The following is an 18,727-nucleotide window of genomic DNA, read 5'->3' as shown; positions in this document are numbered from 1 at the left end:
CACGGTTGTTACAAGGCTATAAGCCGAAGCACCTTGTCGAGGGACTAGATGTATGAATCCATGCATGGCTTGTTAAACTGTCTGGTGACCTCATCAACAGTCAAGAGCGCCTGAAACACAATACCCTTTTCGTTGGTGTATAGTGGCTTTTGTAGTGTCGCACAACACACCGTACTGCGTTTGCAACGGTGCTGATTTGGCAATGTTTTCAAACAGGAAACAGAGGAACCTTCAAGTTCCGACAAAATCCCTTCTGGGACGCTGGGCAACCTCCAATTTGTTCGTATTTGAAAAGTTTTTTTTTCTTATAGTAAATAATGGACATTTCGAGAAGCTGTTGCAGAGAGAATTTGTCGTCATGTTAAAACTTTGGGGGCATCTTTACTAGTACCATTCGTACCATTTGACATTGGCAACGTGGTCCTGTGTATCTTCCTTCATTGCATTTGTATGTTGCATTTCCAGTTGCGTGTTCCTCATCTTGCACTCTTTGACATTGCAGCCAGGATAGAGACGCATGTAGCAAATGAACGACGCCGTGGCTAATTTTGTCACTGTCCAATGAAAAGCATTTAACTGTTTTTTAAAGAAAATTGTGACATGCGACGTGTCACCAAAGTTTCAGGATTAGCGTCACAAAAGATATATTTTAAAGCCAAACTTGGCGTTTTCTACTTCAATGTGGGCCACACGCTCAACCAGCACGTCTTCAAAGCGATCCGAGGTGTTCGTTCAGTGCGCATGAAGATACAAGTTGTGTCAGGACAAGTTGTGGTCTTGTCAGATCATGTATTCTAATCAGTCAGGTCAAACCAACATTACAACATGACAGAAATAATGGGCTCTAACTTACTGGAATTCAATTACTTTATTGTTAATTAAATGACTTCACCCACACCGAACCTTTAGAGGATGATTCGACAGAACGGCGGCATGTTTGCGTCCAACCGTTCGTCGTACCACTAGCTAGCTTGCTAGGCTACATAACGTTTTTTCCCCTGCTTGTGAGCCGTATGAAAAGTATGTGACCATACCTCAAGCAAGCCTTAAACGAACGCCCTCTCCTGTCCTGAGCACCGATGACCACCAACACGCTTTTCCCCCCATTTTGTCCTTATAATACAAAGTCGTCGCCACGCTAACGAGTGTATCCGGTCGCGTTTGAGTTGACAAGATAAAGCCCAATAGTTGTAAAAAAACGGGATGCGGTGGTATCAGAATACAAGATTTTAGTGCAGTAGTCGGACAGTGCAATCGTGAAAGATCAAATTTGTCTCGTAGTTTGATCCGGGCATTACGTGTTGCCTCTCGCCGACGTGTTGTCTGTTCCACACCGACAACATGTTTTTTATTTAGATATTTATTTCTTTTTAAATAACGTCATTGGCCGTGCGATATTTACAGTACTAGTCAAAAGACACGCGACAAGGCTAAAAAATTAACTAGCTTTTGGATTCAAATATACTGTGCACCCGGCGACACGGTTTAAATGTCTTTTGCGCAGCCGATCAATGACGACATTGATCGGATCGGCGAATTATGACATTATTGCCGATCAGCATAAAATGCTAACTATCGGCCCATACCGATCAGCCAGATAAAATCGGTGAAAAGTCTAATTTCAAAAAAGGCCTTAATGAATAAAAATGTAGATCTGCGGTGGCATCCAAAAGAAAGAAAAAAGGGGGAAAAAGCTTGTGGAATGAATCCTCGCGAGAAGGATTTTTCTTGAAATTGTTGTTTTATTTCCCGATTTCATTTTCGAAGGTTCCCTCTCTTATTTACACATTTCCCGTATTCATTTCTGCTTTGTTGTAATTTAGCGATGGAGCCTTATTGCATGTCTTTTCCACCTTGTCTTATCCACAAGATGTAGAGTATTGCTAAGCAAAAGGTTTTTTCATTGTGACATCGAACTTCCAGGATTCCGCCACATAGAAGTAGAGCACCTTGTCATCCATTTTTGACAAAGGATCAGTGTTGTTGTGCAAGATGCCCTGTCCCAAGTTTTTCTACACTTTAAAGAGTGTAACAGAATCCTGTCCTTGCTGCTTTGACCATTTGGTGAGAATTAAGTGAAAGCCCAGGTGTGGCGGTCTCAACGTGTTGCTGGAAGCTGTCGTTGGGAACACCGTGCACCGCGTCGTCTGGCCGTGTTACGGCTCGGCTCCTCCAGAGGGTCCAGACCTTTACTTTCGCGTGTCATCTGCATAAACACATGTGCACGCTGCTTATTTTGGGCTAGAAAGATGAACGGGGGCATATGAAAGGGGACAGGGATGCAATTTCGAGGGTATGATAAAGGAAAGGTTTGGGAGAAAAAAACAGATATGACTAACACGTACAGTGGACGAGCGCTGTATAAGAGGTGCTGATATCAGGACTGTTGAAGTACTTTTAAGCATGTGAGACATATGGTTTCGTTACATTTTCTGTATGTGTTTCCTGTGGGTTGGGTGATTTCCATTTCTATCCCAATTGGCTTGCTTCTTCAGAAACTACTTCAATTCGAGAGCAACTGAGTGCTTACATGTTTTCATCCTGCAAGTCTCAACTCCACTGGTGACATTTAGCCTCCAGTATGGTTTCTCTCCAAATGACTCCATACGCCGCGCTCTGCTCTGGCAACACAATTAACATGTTGAAGTTTCAAACGCTTTTGACTCAGCAACCTTTACATGAAAGGAAACCCTGACCCGGTGACATGTGTTTGGTTAGATCAGACCAGTTACCCTCACCCCCCCTCAGGTGAAACCTAACAAAGACCCTTCGTGTCCCCCTCACATGGACATGCAATTTAACCCCACCTGCATGACCTACACACTGCTTTTCTTCTCCCTTCATACGTGCAACTTTCTTGGGAAATAAGATTTTGCACTTTCTGTTACTCTTCATTGTTGTGTCCAGTCTGTGTTCCGCCGATGAGTCATCTTGCAACCCCCCACCCCCCAATCCCCCCATCCCCCGCCATCGCAGACTCGGTGGCTATTCCTCGTTTAGTGGTTTGCGTAGTCATCATCCACAACATTGTGCAGTGACAGGCTCCTGCAGACATGGGTAGCTATACCACGCCAGCCCCAGTGTGGTAAAAATGGTACAATAAGACAAATATTAATCAAATTAATAATTACATTTATACGGTAGCTGACATGGTGGATGACTGGTTAGCACATCTATCTCACAATTCTGAGGACCGGGGTTCAAATCCGGGCCCCGCCTGTGTGAAGTTTGCATGTTCTCCCCGTGCCCGCATGGGTTTTCTCCAGGCACTCCGGTTTCCTCCCACATCCCAAAAACATGCGTGGTAGGTTGATTGAGGACTCTAAATTGCCCGTAGGTGTGAATGTGAGTGCGAATGGTTGTCTGTTTCTATGTGCCCTGCGATTGGCCGGCGACCGATTCAGGGTGTACCCCGCCTCCCGCCCAAAGATAGCCGGGATATGCTCCAGCATCCCGCGACCCTTGTGAGGATAAGCGGTAAAAGAAAATGGATGGAATTTATACGGTAATTTTAAAAACAATTAAATTAATTATAAATAAGAACATTAACACATTCACTGCCATTGACGGCTTTAGAAGTCAAATATCCATGTTAAAACTGAGAAGGTTGACAGTGAATGAGTTAAAAATTAGACTGAAATGATTATTTTTGTCAATAATCTATCACATCAATATTCTTTAGCAGTTGTCCTCGTCAGTGTTGCAGGTGAGCTGCAGCCTGTCCCAGCTGACTAACTTATCTACAAATGATTTGGCCCATATTTAAAAAAATAAAATAAAACAATCAAATATGGCTCTTGAGCACAAACTTTTGCCCACCCCTGGTATATAGCCTACCTATGTTGTTGGTTCTCCACAGTTGTATTCATTAAAAAAAAGCACATGGCTAACCAAGACCAGTGAGAGTCGTGGCACTATACTGCCTATGTTAACACATTCATTCATTCGGAGTGCCCGGAGAAAACCCACGCAGGCACGGGGAGAACATGCAAACTCCACACAGGCGGGGCCGGGGATTGAACCCGGGTCCTCAGAACTGTGAGGCTGACGCTCTAACCAGTCGTCCACCGTGCCGCCCCTATGTTAACACATGCTCATCTTTTTCTTGACCTTCCAGTTGGGAGGATGTCATATTGCGGCGTTGCTCCAAAGACCCTCCGTCAAAGGTTGGAGGGAGATGAACTCATCAGTCGAGCTTTCAACAGGTTTTTATTTATAACCTCTGAAGTATAACTTTAAATATGGGGCAAGTTTTGGATGTACACCATAGAGAGGACAGCATATTTTCTTCCTATGACCAGAACTTGCCGTTCTTCACGAGGCCTCCAGAGATGACTCGCTGCATGCTGTTAGATGTGTTTGCATGTCATTAGGGAATTTTGGGGGGTTTTGGCCCCTACTGAGTTGTCAGATGCCTGCAAACGTGTGCTTCACCTCAAAATGGAAGCATCCTCCTTTAACGGCACTCGCGCTTTTGTGACCTCACTGTCCGTCTGGCAGTCGGCTTGGTGACTGGAGATGATTTGGCAGGCGCAACTTGTCTTGCTCTGTCTGGACTCAAGAGTTTGTTATCCATGAACATGTCCTATCCGGTATCGATACCGTAAGCGAAAGACGTCTGCTTGAAAAAGGTTCAGTAGAACCTCTGAAGTTGAACTTGATCCGTTCTGGGTAGCTGGTCCACCGTCAGATTTGATTCAAAATTCAAATTTCCCACCATAAATAATCGAAATGAACATAAGCCATCATAACTTTATTAACTGTACAGGTTATCATTATTATTTTAACATCCCTATGGTCATAAAAAGTGTAAAATAATTTCTTAATTGTTAATAGTAAAATGTAGAAACACTAAAACATGTTAACTCAAATGACAAGACTCTATGTCCAGCGTGCCGAGGGAGGATTACAACTTCATGCAGATCACATTCTTAACAGTCATACAAGGGGAAATATGATAGTGATAACCATTGATAGTAAAACAATAAAATAATTTACCGTTTGCTCAGCCTCTTATGGAAAGTCATGAAAGTATAGGGAAGAGTGTAGTAGAGTTGAGTGGGTTCTTTTGTTGTTATTTTTACATTTATTTTATGTTGACTTACTGAGCCTTTTTGTGCTGTGCAGCCAGAACAGACGTGTGTGCCATTTTCCCAACAATTTCTGGTGGCATTTGAAATCAGTATCACAAAAAAGCCAAAGAAAATTAGAAGGGGGGGGGGAAAAAAAAACAAAACACATGGAGTTAATCCTTCCGATGCTCACTGAAATGACAACTTGCATGCAGAGATGCTCGACTTGGCTTGAGGTTTTACATTGCTCAATGACTTCAGAACTGTAATTTTCTCAAAACCTACGGTTGAATTCTGATGATCGGGCCAGCGAATTCGACCTTCGAGGTTCCATAGTATGTGTTTATGTTTTCAAATGTCACGTCTTAATAAATGATGAGTCCACTGACATGGTCCAGAGGCTTTTACGGTGTTTGAGCTTGTTGTTTTGATTTGATGGCTTCTATTTATTCTCTTTGTGGTTCTCATCTGTTGTGAACATCCTATTCTTATTCTTATTTTTTTTTTTTTTTATGTTATGTCTTTGAATGGATGTTAATGTTATTGCACGGGATGTTGAAATGTTGACGTTGGCAGCGATTCTAGAGACGAAGAATCTACCGTACATTGAAGAGTTTCTATACTGCAAAGTGCTTTGAGTGAAGCGTGTCCAGTTCACGTGCCTCCCGAGCGCCTCTGACCTGTGAGTGCAACTGCTGGCTAATGCACGGCATAGCGAGATAACGGCCTGAACGCGACGGAGATTTGGCCCCTCTCCCGAAGTGCTGATAAAATAAATTCTCCTCGATGACGGACAGTCCGACTGACCTAGTTTTGTGTACCTTTCCAAATTAAAAACCCAAGGGGCAAAGTGATGAATGAGTTTGGGAAAAGGGAGGCTTTGTGTTGAGTTCACGCATCTTTCCAGATAAGGTCGCTCCTTTGGAGCCAGCTGACTCATGTTGGCGCTGCCATCCTAACCTCAGAGATTTTCTCACCTTGGCAGCGGTCAGGGAGCAGCCCTTCCTGCACATTCCTGTGGATTTGCAGCATAATTGCTGCGGTTAATGCGAGTGAGGTCTTTAAGCAACACTTTCAGAACCACGGCTGTGGCTCAGACGCTTCGGGTCTTTCATACAGAAGGTCTTTGCTTGTTGTCCTTACGGCCATGTGTTTTCTTCCCAGGCTAGCCTTTCCCATCGTGGATACATTTAAATTCCAATCACTGAGCTTTGAAGGCAGCTCACCGTCTGCCAGCATCTCATTACGTGACATCCATGCAAAAGGGGGCAGAGTCGTGTTATTGTTGTACTTTGTGTGAAGTATTTTAGACCTGCTCATGATTAACCCAAATGGAGGCTCGCATTTTTGGCCCCAGATCAGTGCCTGAAGTGGACGCTGTCCTGCACAGTCTCAGCGCTCACATGCTCTTCTTATTAATTCTCCTAAGAATGTATTAATGTTGTCTGTTATACCCTAGACTTTGGGGCGGAGGAATCGGGTCTCAGCTATTTGCTATATCATCCATGTTATTACAAGAAGATCCGGAAGATAGTTCTGTCTTTCTTTCTTTGCGTTATCTTTACATGAAATATATACATTCAAACAACCTAATGGTTGTGTCCGACGAAGTGTTCTGGGAAAAAATGAAGACACCACAGCAAGATTAAACAAAAGAAAAATAAGAGTACTTCAAAATCAAGGATGGACTTTGGGGCTAACGCTGCGAGCTGTGCTTGTGTCAGAGTCGTATCCAGTAGGCGACTACAGAAAGCGACAAACACTCCAGGGCTGTATATTTGGCCTATGGGCCAGTTATGATAGAGCCCTCAGATTTCTGCCTGGCAACAAGTGACCAAAAATGTTTGGTCTAACAAGTAAAATGAATCTCGTGTGTTTCCATTGATCTGTTGCTGTGCTGTGTGTTGACTCCCGATGACAAAGAAAATGTCATTCCATCCATTTTCTAAAGCGCTTGTCCACAATAACGTCTTGGCTGAGCTGGACTTGTCGCCAGCCAATCACAGGGGACATATACTGTAGATAAACATTTCACCCCTGTGTAGAATTTAGAGTCTTAAACAAACCTAACATGCATGTTTTTGGCATGTGGGAGGAAAGCGTATTACCTGGAGAAATCCCACGCAAGCACACGGAGAACGTGTAAACTCCACACGGGAAGGCCAGAGCGGACATTCGAAACCTCTAAGCTCAGAATTGTGAGGTCGCGACGCTAAGCACTCCCCCGCCGGGATGTCCACAAAAATGTCAATCATTTTTCATAATTTAGTCATAATTCCTTCTAGTTGCGAACTAGTTTACCCTGTATGCTGCAATATTATACTCCGCAGTCTCCAATTTGCCTCAGCAATATATTTTTTTTTAAATATTTTTGCCGCCCTCACTCTCCTTTACAGTCACTCACGTAACCACCCTATCTTGGCATACCATCACGCGCACTCTCTGCTCCAGCAGTCTTATTAACCATTTTTGTTCCCAAAGTCTGCACTACTTTTGGTCAATCTTCTTTTCAGTTTTCCGCCCCAAACGACAGGAACGCTCTGCAACAAATAATGAAAACTCAGCTCATTCACTTTCAATGTTATTGTTTAAAAAGTTAGTGAGGGATACTGTACATCAGGGGTGTCAAACTCGTTTTTGTCACGGGCCACATCGTAGTTATGACTTCCCTCGGAGGGCCGCTACAACTGTGAACCCATCAAAATGAAAGATTACCTCCTATACTATAATTACATACAGTATACACAACACATTGATGAATAGCCAGATTTGAAATCAGAAGCCTATAAAAATATTTTTTCAACTATTACATTTATTTTCAAAGGGGGCTTGGTAACAATAGAATGCTTGCAAATATCTCAATGGTATTACACCAGAACACAATGAGCCATTTTGATTTGCTTTCGCGGGCCACGTAAAATGATGTGGCGAGCCGGATCTGGCCCCTGGGCCACCAGTTTGACACCTGTGCTGTACATGATCGCTGCACCTGATTTTAGCCGTTATAGATCCTTTTATGTGCCATGTGCTATGATGTAATGTAACAACTATGTAACAAGTAACTAGCAGTTAGTCGTCTATGTGTTTGTATTTGCTTTCATTTTGCGTCGTTTTACTCTGCTGTCTGCCGCCAGGTCGGCATTGCAAATGAGAATCTGTTCTCAGTACCTGGATGAGTAAACGCTATATAAAAAATAAAAATGAACAAATTAAATGTGTCTCTGTACCAGCCACATACAGACAAGTAGAAACAGGATGAAAATCGTCTTCTTCACGTTTTGGATACCCAGGTAACTTTCTTTTTTTTTTTTTTTTTTTTTTTTTTTCCAGTAGCAGTTTCATGAGTCATTTAATTATAAATAGGGGAAGGAAATAAGTTTGCCTCTCACAGAGGTGGCTGCTATGTGAATAATTTTATGTTTCCCAGGGTTGTAGTTTCCCTTAGAAATGGTAATTTTAGTTTTTTTTTTTTTTTTTTTTTAGTTTTTTTTTTTTTTTTTTTTTTAACAAGTTCCAGTATAATTTTACCTCATTGTGGTTTAATGTGTTTACATCTAAATGTTCTTAAATCTCCGCTGGCATGAACTAATTCCATGACGAAGCACTTTTTAACGACTAAAGGAAAGATTGCGGTTGTGTGGTTTTTGGTACTGTGTATAAATGTTTACACATTTTAATTTCTCTATCTGAAGCAACCACTACATGAACCCGCCATGTGTTATGATAATCTAAGCATCGTCTCATTTAGTGGTCGACTTTGGGAGCGCTAATGTGTCATCTGTCAGCAGCTGAACAATCCCGTTGTGTGATGAGACGTTGAAAAGCTTCAATTAGGCCGCGCGTTTTCTCCTCAACCTATTATCTGCTCAAAACCTTTGTGGTCCATGCAGGGCTTATTCAGGTGTAGCCAGCAGATAAACGTCGGCACGGCGGTCATATCAATGGTCGACTCGAGACGAAGAATGTAGCTCACCGTGGAAAATCTGGAAAATGTGTTAGTTGGAGGTCTTAGCTGTCTGGATGCTGCATTGTGGAGTCAGTAGAGCAGCTGTTCATCATGTCATTACCGCTGTCACCCATCCATCAGCAGTGCTCCCAAGCAGAACGGGAGAGTTCAGGGGAGAGGGTGACACTCGAGTCCACGCTGACTGAGGAGGTTAATCATGTTTTTATAAACACTGTCTGATGTGGTCTCTTTCGACTCTCCACATTGTCCGAACGACAGGACTGTTCGGAATTCTTGGGTCTGACATGTTGGGAATGATTAACTCTGATTGATAAAAGATGAACTGTAGCGTTCACACACGTGTACTTCAGCTGCACCTGGGAATTCTGGCTTATCTGTGGCGCACCGATCATTCCCGGCCACTCCGAAAACCAGGAGGAGTATGTGACGGAAGGTGCGGCCTCGCATCTCAACGACTCATGGAACCTCAGTGGGCACTTGGGACTGAAATAGTTTTGGCAGATGAAGAACTCGAAACTCAACCGAAAAGAAGAAGAAGTGACTTTCAACTCAGGGGTCAGGGGTCACAGCAAGTCACTCGCATGATTTTTATCCGGGCTTGGGACCGGCAGTGGCTGGATATTGGGAATTGAACCCGCACCGTCTACATGAAACACAGCAGCATGTACCACTACACTATCAGCACAAAACTCAACCTCAAATTTTAAGTAAAAAGTTGAAGGAATCCAAAATTTGAAATAGGACGAGATGACGGATAGCCACTGATTTCCAATTTCTTTTGCTGACATACTTACTTTTGGCAAGCAAAACAGAAAAGTCATTTTTTAAAAAAAGGACCTAACTCGTTGAAAGCAGTCAGGTTGACGACATCTTTTACCCTTTAACATGACTTGCTTAACGTCCTTTTTTTAATTCCACTACATGACAATTATGCTCAAATGTAACATGAAATGTTATCTGTGCAGTATTTACTTTTTTATGGTAAAAGTTTCCCCCCTGGACCAAAGTAATCTATTTAAATGATTGATGAATTAACAAATTAGATGAGCTGAACAAATCTACGGTCGAACGAGTTTGGTTTGACTTCGGATGCGCCACTGTTTAGCGTAAGAACCTCATTGTTTTTGAATGGTGTCTCATTTTTAACCAACAGTTCATTGGGAATCAACACTTTTTCAATGTTACCGTGTCTTTTTTGTCGATATTTTTCTTGTCCGCTACAAACCCCCTTCTCGTTTTCTGATTAATGGTGGTAGTGGGGTCAAGCTGCGCTCATCCTGTTAGTGTGAACGCATTAACCCCTTGTTGTGTGCTCGGATGTGACCGCTGGGGCTCGACTAAGCACCTACTGTTTGAAGGGGGAAAAACCAAAACATTTAACGTTTGTCAGTCCAGCTGTACTTCCCCTCCCCCCCAATTCCCTCTTTAACAGAAGCCCCACACTTGTATGACCCGAGCTCTTCCCCACTGAGATCCCTCGGCTCTTATTTTCCTCTTATTTATGTATCCGCTTACACATGGAAGTCATGTCAGCGTCCATCGAGGCGGTCTGCTCAAATATTTTCCTTACAGTCACGTCGGCCGACTTGAGGGATGAGTGCGCCGAGTTGTTTTTTCAAGTTTCTCCCGGACAGTAGCTCGAGTTTCTGTGTGGGGCACAGCAATATAATTAACACCTTTCACAACAATACACATCTGTTTGTGATGTGTGCTTTTCCGCGAGCTGGGGTCACGTTCATTTTTCGATACATAAACGGGCTACATAACATTTGATTTTTAAAACAGACTGATGGACCAGGTCATTTGTATGAGCTATAAAAAAAAAAAAAAAACGTTTCTTCATTATAATTAATTAACCAATTATTGAATAGAAATAAATTAAGCTAGGCAAATATTCAGTGAGGTAAAGAAATACAAAATAAGCAAATTAGTATGAATACATTATAATTTAGGGGAAAATCAGGAATGAACGATCATACTGTACTGTACTTTGCCCACCCCTCGGCTACATTCTATGTCAAACTTTTACTCTCAAAATGATGTTTTTGTGTTGTGATCCGTTCTTTCAAAAGAGCCCAAGACAACCTGCTGAAATTTCCATTGGAAAGTCCTCTGTTGTTTCACTTGTTTTGAGAAGGACCGATGTGACACCGGGTTCTTACGGAGTAGACAATAACGAGACTTCACGGGATGGATGATTAACCAAACGCTTCTCCCCCATCTCGTCTTGTTTTCTCTCTTTCCAGCTCTGGGACAGATAATGTTGTTTGTGGATGGAATGAATGGCCTCATTGCCCATAATGCAACTGTCCAATGGCTCTACACCCTTGTGGGAACCAAGGTAAAAGCAAACAACAACAACGTGTGACTCTGGCGTTCTATCATGATTCTACTACAGCTATGTGTGCACTGACTGATCATAAGTCGTACATTCTGAAATTTGTGACGCTTTCAACCATCGTGCTATTGTAGTCAACTCAGCTCCCCCTAGTGGCCAGATTGTTACACAGAAAGCAGCTATGAGACCAACTCCCCTTGATAACCTTTGGAACATATTTCAATGTGTTGTCTTTTTAATCTTTTTCATCCAATAATTGCCTTCCTATTGATACTTCTACATCTTCCTTATTTAAACATCTCTTAAATTAGCATCCTATAGTATAATGTTAGGTTTTATTTACGTTTTAAACTAACATACACAAACACAATTGCCTGCAAGGCTTTTATCAAGTCACCCAAGACAAGAAACACTTCTATAAGATGACGTCACTTTTTTCTGGACATATGTCGATCCAAGATTGTGAACATTTTCTTTTTTCAAATAAATGATGCTTTTGATTTGCTGCGCAGTTCCGTCTGGTGGTGAAAACGGCCCTGAAGCTCCTGCTGGTGTTCGTGGAGTACGCAGAGTCGAACGCCGCCCTGTTCATTAAGGCCGTCAACGCTGTGGATGCCAAAAGAGGTAAAGCGACACCCAGCGAAACCAGAACACTAATAACAGAGTGGATCACGACAAATTAGTAGTCTTATTTCAATCATTTTTCTACAGTGAAGTCACTAATTGCACAGGCATGCGTCCCATAATTAGATCAATTGTAGAGTTAAATCATAATCTCATTTATATCCACATGTTGAAAGTATAAATAAAACTTGAAATGCTGCTTACTGATCCGTGGACCTCCGAAAAAGTCTATGCTTGATCAGCGGCAAAATTTCTGCTCCACAGTTGAGAGGTTCAGGGTTGAAATCTCCACTCGGGCCCTCGTGTGTGGAGTTTGCATGTTCTCCTTGTGCTTGTGCGGGTTTTCGTCAAGGGTTTTCCTCCCACATATTCTCAGAACATTCATGTTAGGTTAATTAAAGACTCCATCTGTTTTGAAAATGTCCATTGGTATGAATGTAAGCGTGAATGGTTGTGATTGACTGGAAACCAGTGCAAGGTATACCCCGCCTCTCGTCCTAAGACAGCTGGGATAGGCTCCAGCACACCAGTGAGGACAAGTGCTTTAGTAAAAGGATGCATGGCGGATTCTCCAATGACTACCATCTGCTGTCTGTATTTTACCATTTCAGGCACAAAACTATGGGGGAACATCATGGAGATCTTGGACGAGAAGGATGGAGTAGATACCGAATTGCTGGTGTATGCAATGACACTCGTTAACAAGGTCGGTGGGCCTCTTAGCACTTAAGATTTAATTCGTCAATGCGCTTTTGAACTAGGCCCCTTAGTTGCCCATGAATCTGAATTCTGATCAATACAATGCAATGTACACAGAGACGTGCTTAGATGAGTTTTGGTGTGGAAGAACTTGAGAGGCCTAACCTCAACCCCATCAAATGGGTTTGAGATCAGTTGGGGAACAGGACGCACTGCAACATCTCTCAAAACGTCTTCCAAGAAGACTGAAGTGTTACAGGAATTACCTTCTGTTTGCGCTGAAACAGAAACCTGAGCTATGCCACAAATGATGATCCCAAAACAGATTTATTGTTATTATTATTATTATTATTTCAAACTCATCTGACAACATTGCCCTTGAAAATAAATGGCTTACAGATGATTTGATTTTGGAAAGAAAAAGGAAAAAAAAACACCAGGAGTACAAATTTAGCTCCTGTGGAGCCCTTTGAGAATATGTGGTGATTAAGGGCTATGCAAATAAAGTTGACCTGACACCTCCATGACATACAAAGCTTGTCTCTCTGTCAAGATGTCTCACTTCAACATACTTCCTTGATGACTGTACCACTTTCCTAGTTAGAGAGCGCGTCGGGTGTTTCAGAAACAGCACCAAAACGCAAATGCACTGTCTTTTGAATTTACTTCATTTGAACATGTACATCGGATGCACATGATTAAAATGTGTTAAACTAACACATTTGGTTATTTTCAAGGAAAAGAGTGGAAATTATATCAGTTAACAACACTTTAGTTGTGCTACCTCAAATGAAGTATTTATTTTTCAGTGTCGATGAGCAAATAGATGAATTTGTGACGAGTGAAGCACAAATATGCAGAGGACTGCTTTATTCCTTCAAGTCCATATTTGCTTCGATCTATGACTCACTGTTGATGTAATGGTCATGTGTCCCCATACGATTTCCAACTGATTGTGTCCGCACTTTCATTTTCTTCTCATTCCTTAACGTTTCTTCATCTAACATCTTTCCGCACAGATCCCATGTTTCACTCATTCCATCCACCTTTGCATTTTGGATACAGCTCATACGTGTGTGTGTTTGTTTCAGACTCTGGCCGGTCTGCCTGATCAAGACTCTTACTACGACATGGTGGACTGTCTGGAGGAGCAGAGCATCGAGGCCTTGGCAAAGAGGCACCGAAGCAGGAAGGGTTCTGACCTTGACCTTGTGGAGCAGTTAAACATCTACGAGGTCAGGAAGCCCCTCTTGAAGCAAAGTTATATTATATTATGTTATTAGACTGTTATTGTGACAGTAAGTTGACTTGTTTCTGCCATATTGTTCCCCAGGCGACTCTCCGCCATGAGGACGGTGACGATGAAACGCAGTTGTCTCCGAGCGGCAGGAAGGAGCGCCGGCGGTCGAGCGCGGGCGGCAGCAACGAGCGGCGCGGCCTGGAGAGACGACGCAGCCGCAGACATTCTCTCCAAAACAACAGAGGTCACGTCTCGGCGCCGGCGTCGCCCTGCGGCCCTCACGCTCACGGAAGCAGCTACCTGCCGTTCGCTGGCCAGTATGTTGAAGACATCAGCGAAAGGTGTGGAGCACAGAGGGAAAAGGGAGGATATACAATGCTATTGTAAAGCCGGTGTACTTGCTCGTATACTGAATGGCAGGAGGTGCATTTTGGGGAAAGACAAATGTAGTTAAAGGGGGCTTAAGATTGGTTTTAGGGCAGCTAAGATGAAAAAAAAAAAAAAACGTCTGCATTAAAACATAATACTACAACCCCAATTCCAATGAAGTTGGGACGTTGTGTTAAACATAAATAAAAAAAGAATACAATGATTTGCAAATCATGTTCAACCTATATTTAATTGAATACACTACAAAGACAAGATATTTAATGTTCAAACTGATAAACTTGATTGTTTTTAGCAAATAGTCATTAACTTGGACTTTTATGGCTGCAACACGTTCCAAAAAGCTGGGACAGGTGGCAAAAAAGACGGAGAAAGTTGAGGAATGCTCATCAAACATCCCACAGGTGAACAGGCTAATTGGGAACAGGTGCGTGCCATGATTGGGTATAAAAGGAGCTTCCCTGGATTGCTCAGTCATTCACAAGCAAAGATGGGGCGAGGTTCACCTCTTTGTGAACAAGGGCATGAGAAAATAGTCGAACAGTTTAAGGACAATGTTCCTCCACATACAATTGCAAGGAATTTAGGGATTTCATCATCTACGGTCCAGAATATCATCAAAAGGTTCAGAGAATCTGGAGAAATCACTGCATGTAAGCGGCAAGGCCGAAAACCAACATTGAATGCCCGTGACCTTCGATCCCTCAGGCGGCACTGCATCAAAAACCGACATCAATGTGTCAAGGATATCACCACATGGGCTCAGGAACACTTCAAAAACCAATGTCAGTAAATACAGTTTGGCGCTACATCTGTAAGTGCAACTTAAAACACTACTATGCAAAGCAAAGGCCATTTATCAACAACACCCAGAAACGCCGCCGGCTTCTCTGGGCCCGAGCTCATCGAAGAGGGACTGATGCAAAGTGAAAAAGTGTTCTGTGGTCCGACGAGTCCACATTTCAATTAGTTTTTGGACGTCGTGTCCTCCGGGCCAAAGAGGAAAAGAACCATCCGGACTGTTATGGACGCAAAGTTCAAAAGCCAGCATCTGTGATGGTATGAGGCTGTGTTAGTGCCAATGGCATGGGTAACTTACACATCTGTGAAGGCACCATTAATGCTGAAAGGTACATACAGGTTTTGGAGAAACATATGCTGGCATCCAAGCAACGTCTTTTTCATGGACGTCCCTGCTTATTTCAGCAAGACAATGCCAAACCACATTCTGCACGTGTTACAACCGTGTGGCTTCGTAGTAAAAGAGTGCGGGTACTAGACTGGCCTGCCTGCAGTCCAGACCTGTCTCCCATTGAAAATGTGTGGCGCATTATGAAGTGTAAAATACCACAACGGAGAGTTGAACAGCTGAAGCTGTACATCAAGCAAGAATGGGAAAGAAGTCCACCTACAAAGCTTCAACAATTAGTGTCCTCCGTTCCTTAACATTTATTGAATGTTGTTAAGAGAAAAGTTGATGTAACACAGTGGTAAACATGACCCTGTACCAGCTTTTTGGGAACGTGTTGCAGCCAGAAAATAAATCAATAAAAGTTAATGATTATTTGCTAAAAACAATAAAGTTGATCAGTTTGAACATTAAATATTTTGTCTTTGTAGTGTATTCAATTAAATATAGGTTGAACATGATTTGCAAATCATTGTATTCTGTTTGTATTTATGTTTAACACAACGTCCCAACTACATTGGAATTGGTGTTGTAAATATTTGGGGCGGAGAGGGCTTGAGAAGTTTTTAGTGGGGTCTTCAGCCCCCCCTAAAATAGGTCTAGCGTCGCCGTTGCTGTATAGTATTTCAGGACATGTTCATTTAGTCTCATTAACTTTACAGTTGGATTGCTGCTCCCTGACCCTGAACAGGATAAGTAGTGTAAAAAAAAAAAATGGATGAATGGAATTCTGCTACACAATGTCGTCAATTATAAATAATTGTATTTTCTGCACTATAAATGTTTTATGGCACGGTCACAGGGAAGTGGTGAAACAAAACCAAATTGCACTGTTGTTTTATGATAGTGTTGCTCAGACTCTTTTCTATAAAACCAAGGCTGTTCTTCCCTGTTGCCTTTTTTGTGTTAGTACCAGTCACCAAACAAAAATAGGTTCACATTTCAATCTGTGCATTCGTATTTCAGGTCTTGCGCCTCCTTTTTAAACTATCACCTGATCGCTGCCACCCTTAATGCATCACATCCTCGCCAGGTTTTGAAATAGCACACCAATTAAACCTTCTGGTAGCTCCCAGGTCTGGCCGGTCATGTGATACCTGCCCACTACAGGAAATTCTTTGAAGATCAACATTTTTCCATTTTGTTAATGAAAGCCAGAAGGCCCGTGCGAGCGATGGATCTAAATAGCAAACGGGCAACGAGACTCACGTGTGAGGAGGTAGAACAGGAAATAACACTGAGCATATCTCCTGCAGACGTTCACGCTCCCATCATTTGCAACGAATCGCCTTCTCCTCGGTCCCAATCGCAAACAGATTGTTGACTTAATAATATTTGACATACCTGTAAATACCCCCTCTGTCTTTCCATTTTTAACCTCCGCCAAGGATGTTATATTTCCATCTGTGTTCCGCATCAATGCTCAAGGCAGAAGGTTATGTTTTCATTTGGTTCCTTTGACTGTCATTCAAGTTATCAAACAGTACTGCCACCTAGAGGACGCATTTGGCCTACTCCTGTATGCGCCATTCTATCTATTTATTCTATGTGTAACCTCTAATCTTTTGCTATATCAAACACCATTTGTGATTATTTGAAATGAAATGTTAGTGACAGTCCACACGGATGAGATCATAAAGAAGAAAAAAATCCAAATTAGTCTACCTCCAAATCAAAACATTTAACTAGACTTTACTGTACATGCATCATTAATATATTTTACATACCTGTGTTCCGACATTTACAGTGGTGTGCAAAAGCCATAGTTAACTAGACGCGTTGTTTTTTTTTTTTTTTGTTTTTTTTATAGCGAGCGATTTTCACAATAGTCAATATGACTTGTAAAACATGAACTCATAGAACATAGCACTTTTACCCAAATGAGTACAAAGACACAACATTTTCACAACACTTTGAACAACCAATCGTATTTCAATTCATGTTGGTGATAATTTGGAATTTACCATATGAGTCGATATGGAACCATTGGAACCTTCCGAGCCCTCCGAATCATACGGTGTATACTCTTAATCCGCGATTAACCAGGAAATTGCCTGTTAGCTAACAAACAAATGGACAAACAAACTCAAATAAAACACTCTCTGGATTGTTTTCAGTTTTATGTGAATATGAATAGCTTTTCTACCAAATGAATACTTTTGCTCAGCATCCGAGGGAATGGACTATAAAAAAAAAAATCAAAAATAAATGTACACGTTCAGTATTAGGTCACGGGGTTTAAATGATAACCCGCTAACGAACATTCTTGTCGGGCACCTGTTTCTCTGTCATCTGCACTAGTAACTACTTGCTTGCCGCATGTCTGTGTTCGGTGTTTCCCACAAAATAACAAGAGTAATCCTAAATCGAGGCACTCGCATTCCTAATTCGCTTTTAGTCTGTTTTAAGATGAATGAACACAAACACAAGGCACACAATTTCACCTGATAAACTGTATTTTTGTGTGTTTACATACACGCATTTTGGATTTAATGGCTTCCAGAGGTGAATTTTAATTTTTTTTTTTTTTTACATGGGAAACACTGATATTTGTCACTGTTTGTGTTGGCTCTTCAAACTCATGTCTGCTTCTGTGTCTTTCAACTTTGCCTCTGTGGCGCTTCTCGTTGCTACATCCTCCCTTCCCTCCTTTCAACCCCCAAACCGTCCCCTACCACAGAGATGAGGAGGAGGAAGGAGAGGAGGAAGAGGAGGAGGAGGATGATGCAGAGGAGGAGGAGGAGGAGGAGGAGGCAGATGATGAAAGTCATCCAGTCACTGAGTCCTCTAGGCAGGACGAGCACAGGTATTGTAGGCTAACTTAGTCCTAGATGGGATGCAACCCATTCTTCCCTTTGCCTTTGCAGTACTTCCCATTTGGTAAACGAGCAGAAGTATAGCAGCTTAGCGAAGTCCTCTCAGCACAACACTTTTAGTCTAAAGTGTATCCCAAATACCCAAAACGCATAACCATCCCTGTCCCTGATGTCTACGCACAATAGCTTTTTAATTGTCGATTCAATCGATGGTAAATCTGCTCCGTTTTTTTTTGTTCCTTCCTGCCTCCTTCAATGCTGTGATTTTCCACCACTGTTACAAAAACACCTCCTTTCCCACCACAATTTGTCTGACATCCCCAAAGATGTGGTTAAAGGGAAAGGAAGGGGAAAAAAAGTTGTCGTTACTTTCTTTTCTCAATTGCTGGAAACAG

At 42.2% G+C, this 18,727-nt stretch overlaps 1 protein-coding gene across 1 annotated transcript in view; it reads left to right on the top strand.

Moving 5' to 3' along the window:
- The window catches only part of fhod3b (formin homology 2 domain containing 3b), an 84,708-nt gene that overhangs the window by 50,954 nt on the left and 15,027 nt on the right, over nt 1–18,727 (top strand). The window contains 6 exon segments of the mRNA XM_061675136.1: nt 11,286–11,380; nt 11,890–12,001; nt 12,613–12,707; nt 13,792–13,935; nt 14,034–14,281; nt 18,197–18,322. Coding sequence (XP_061531120.1) covers nt 11,286–11,380; nt 11,890–12,001; nt 12,613–12,707; nt 13,792–13,935; nt 14,034–14,281; nt 18,197–18,322 — 820 coding nt within the window.

Source organism: Phycodurus eques, chromosome 4 (genome assembly GCF_024500275.1).
Source record: "Phycodurus eques isolate BA_2022a chromosome 4, UOR_Pequ_1.1, whole genome shotgun sequence".
In the NCBI taxonomy this organism is placed as follows: domain Eukaryota; kingdom Metazoa; phylum Chordata; class Actinopteri; order Syngnathiformes; family Syngnathidae; genus Phycodurus; species Phycodurus eques.
Note: the sequence above shows the minus strand (reverse complement) of the source record. Positions and strands in the feature narration are given on the sequence as shown.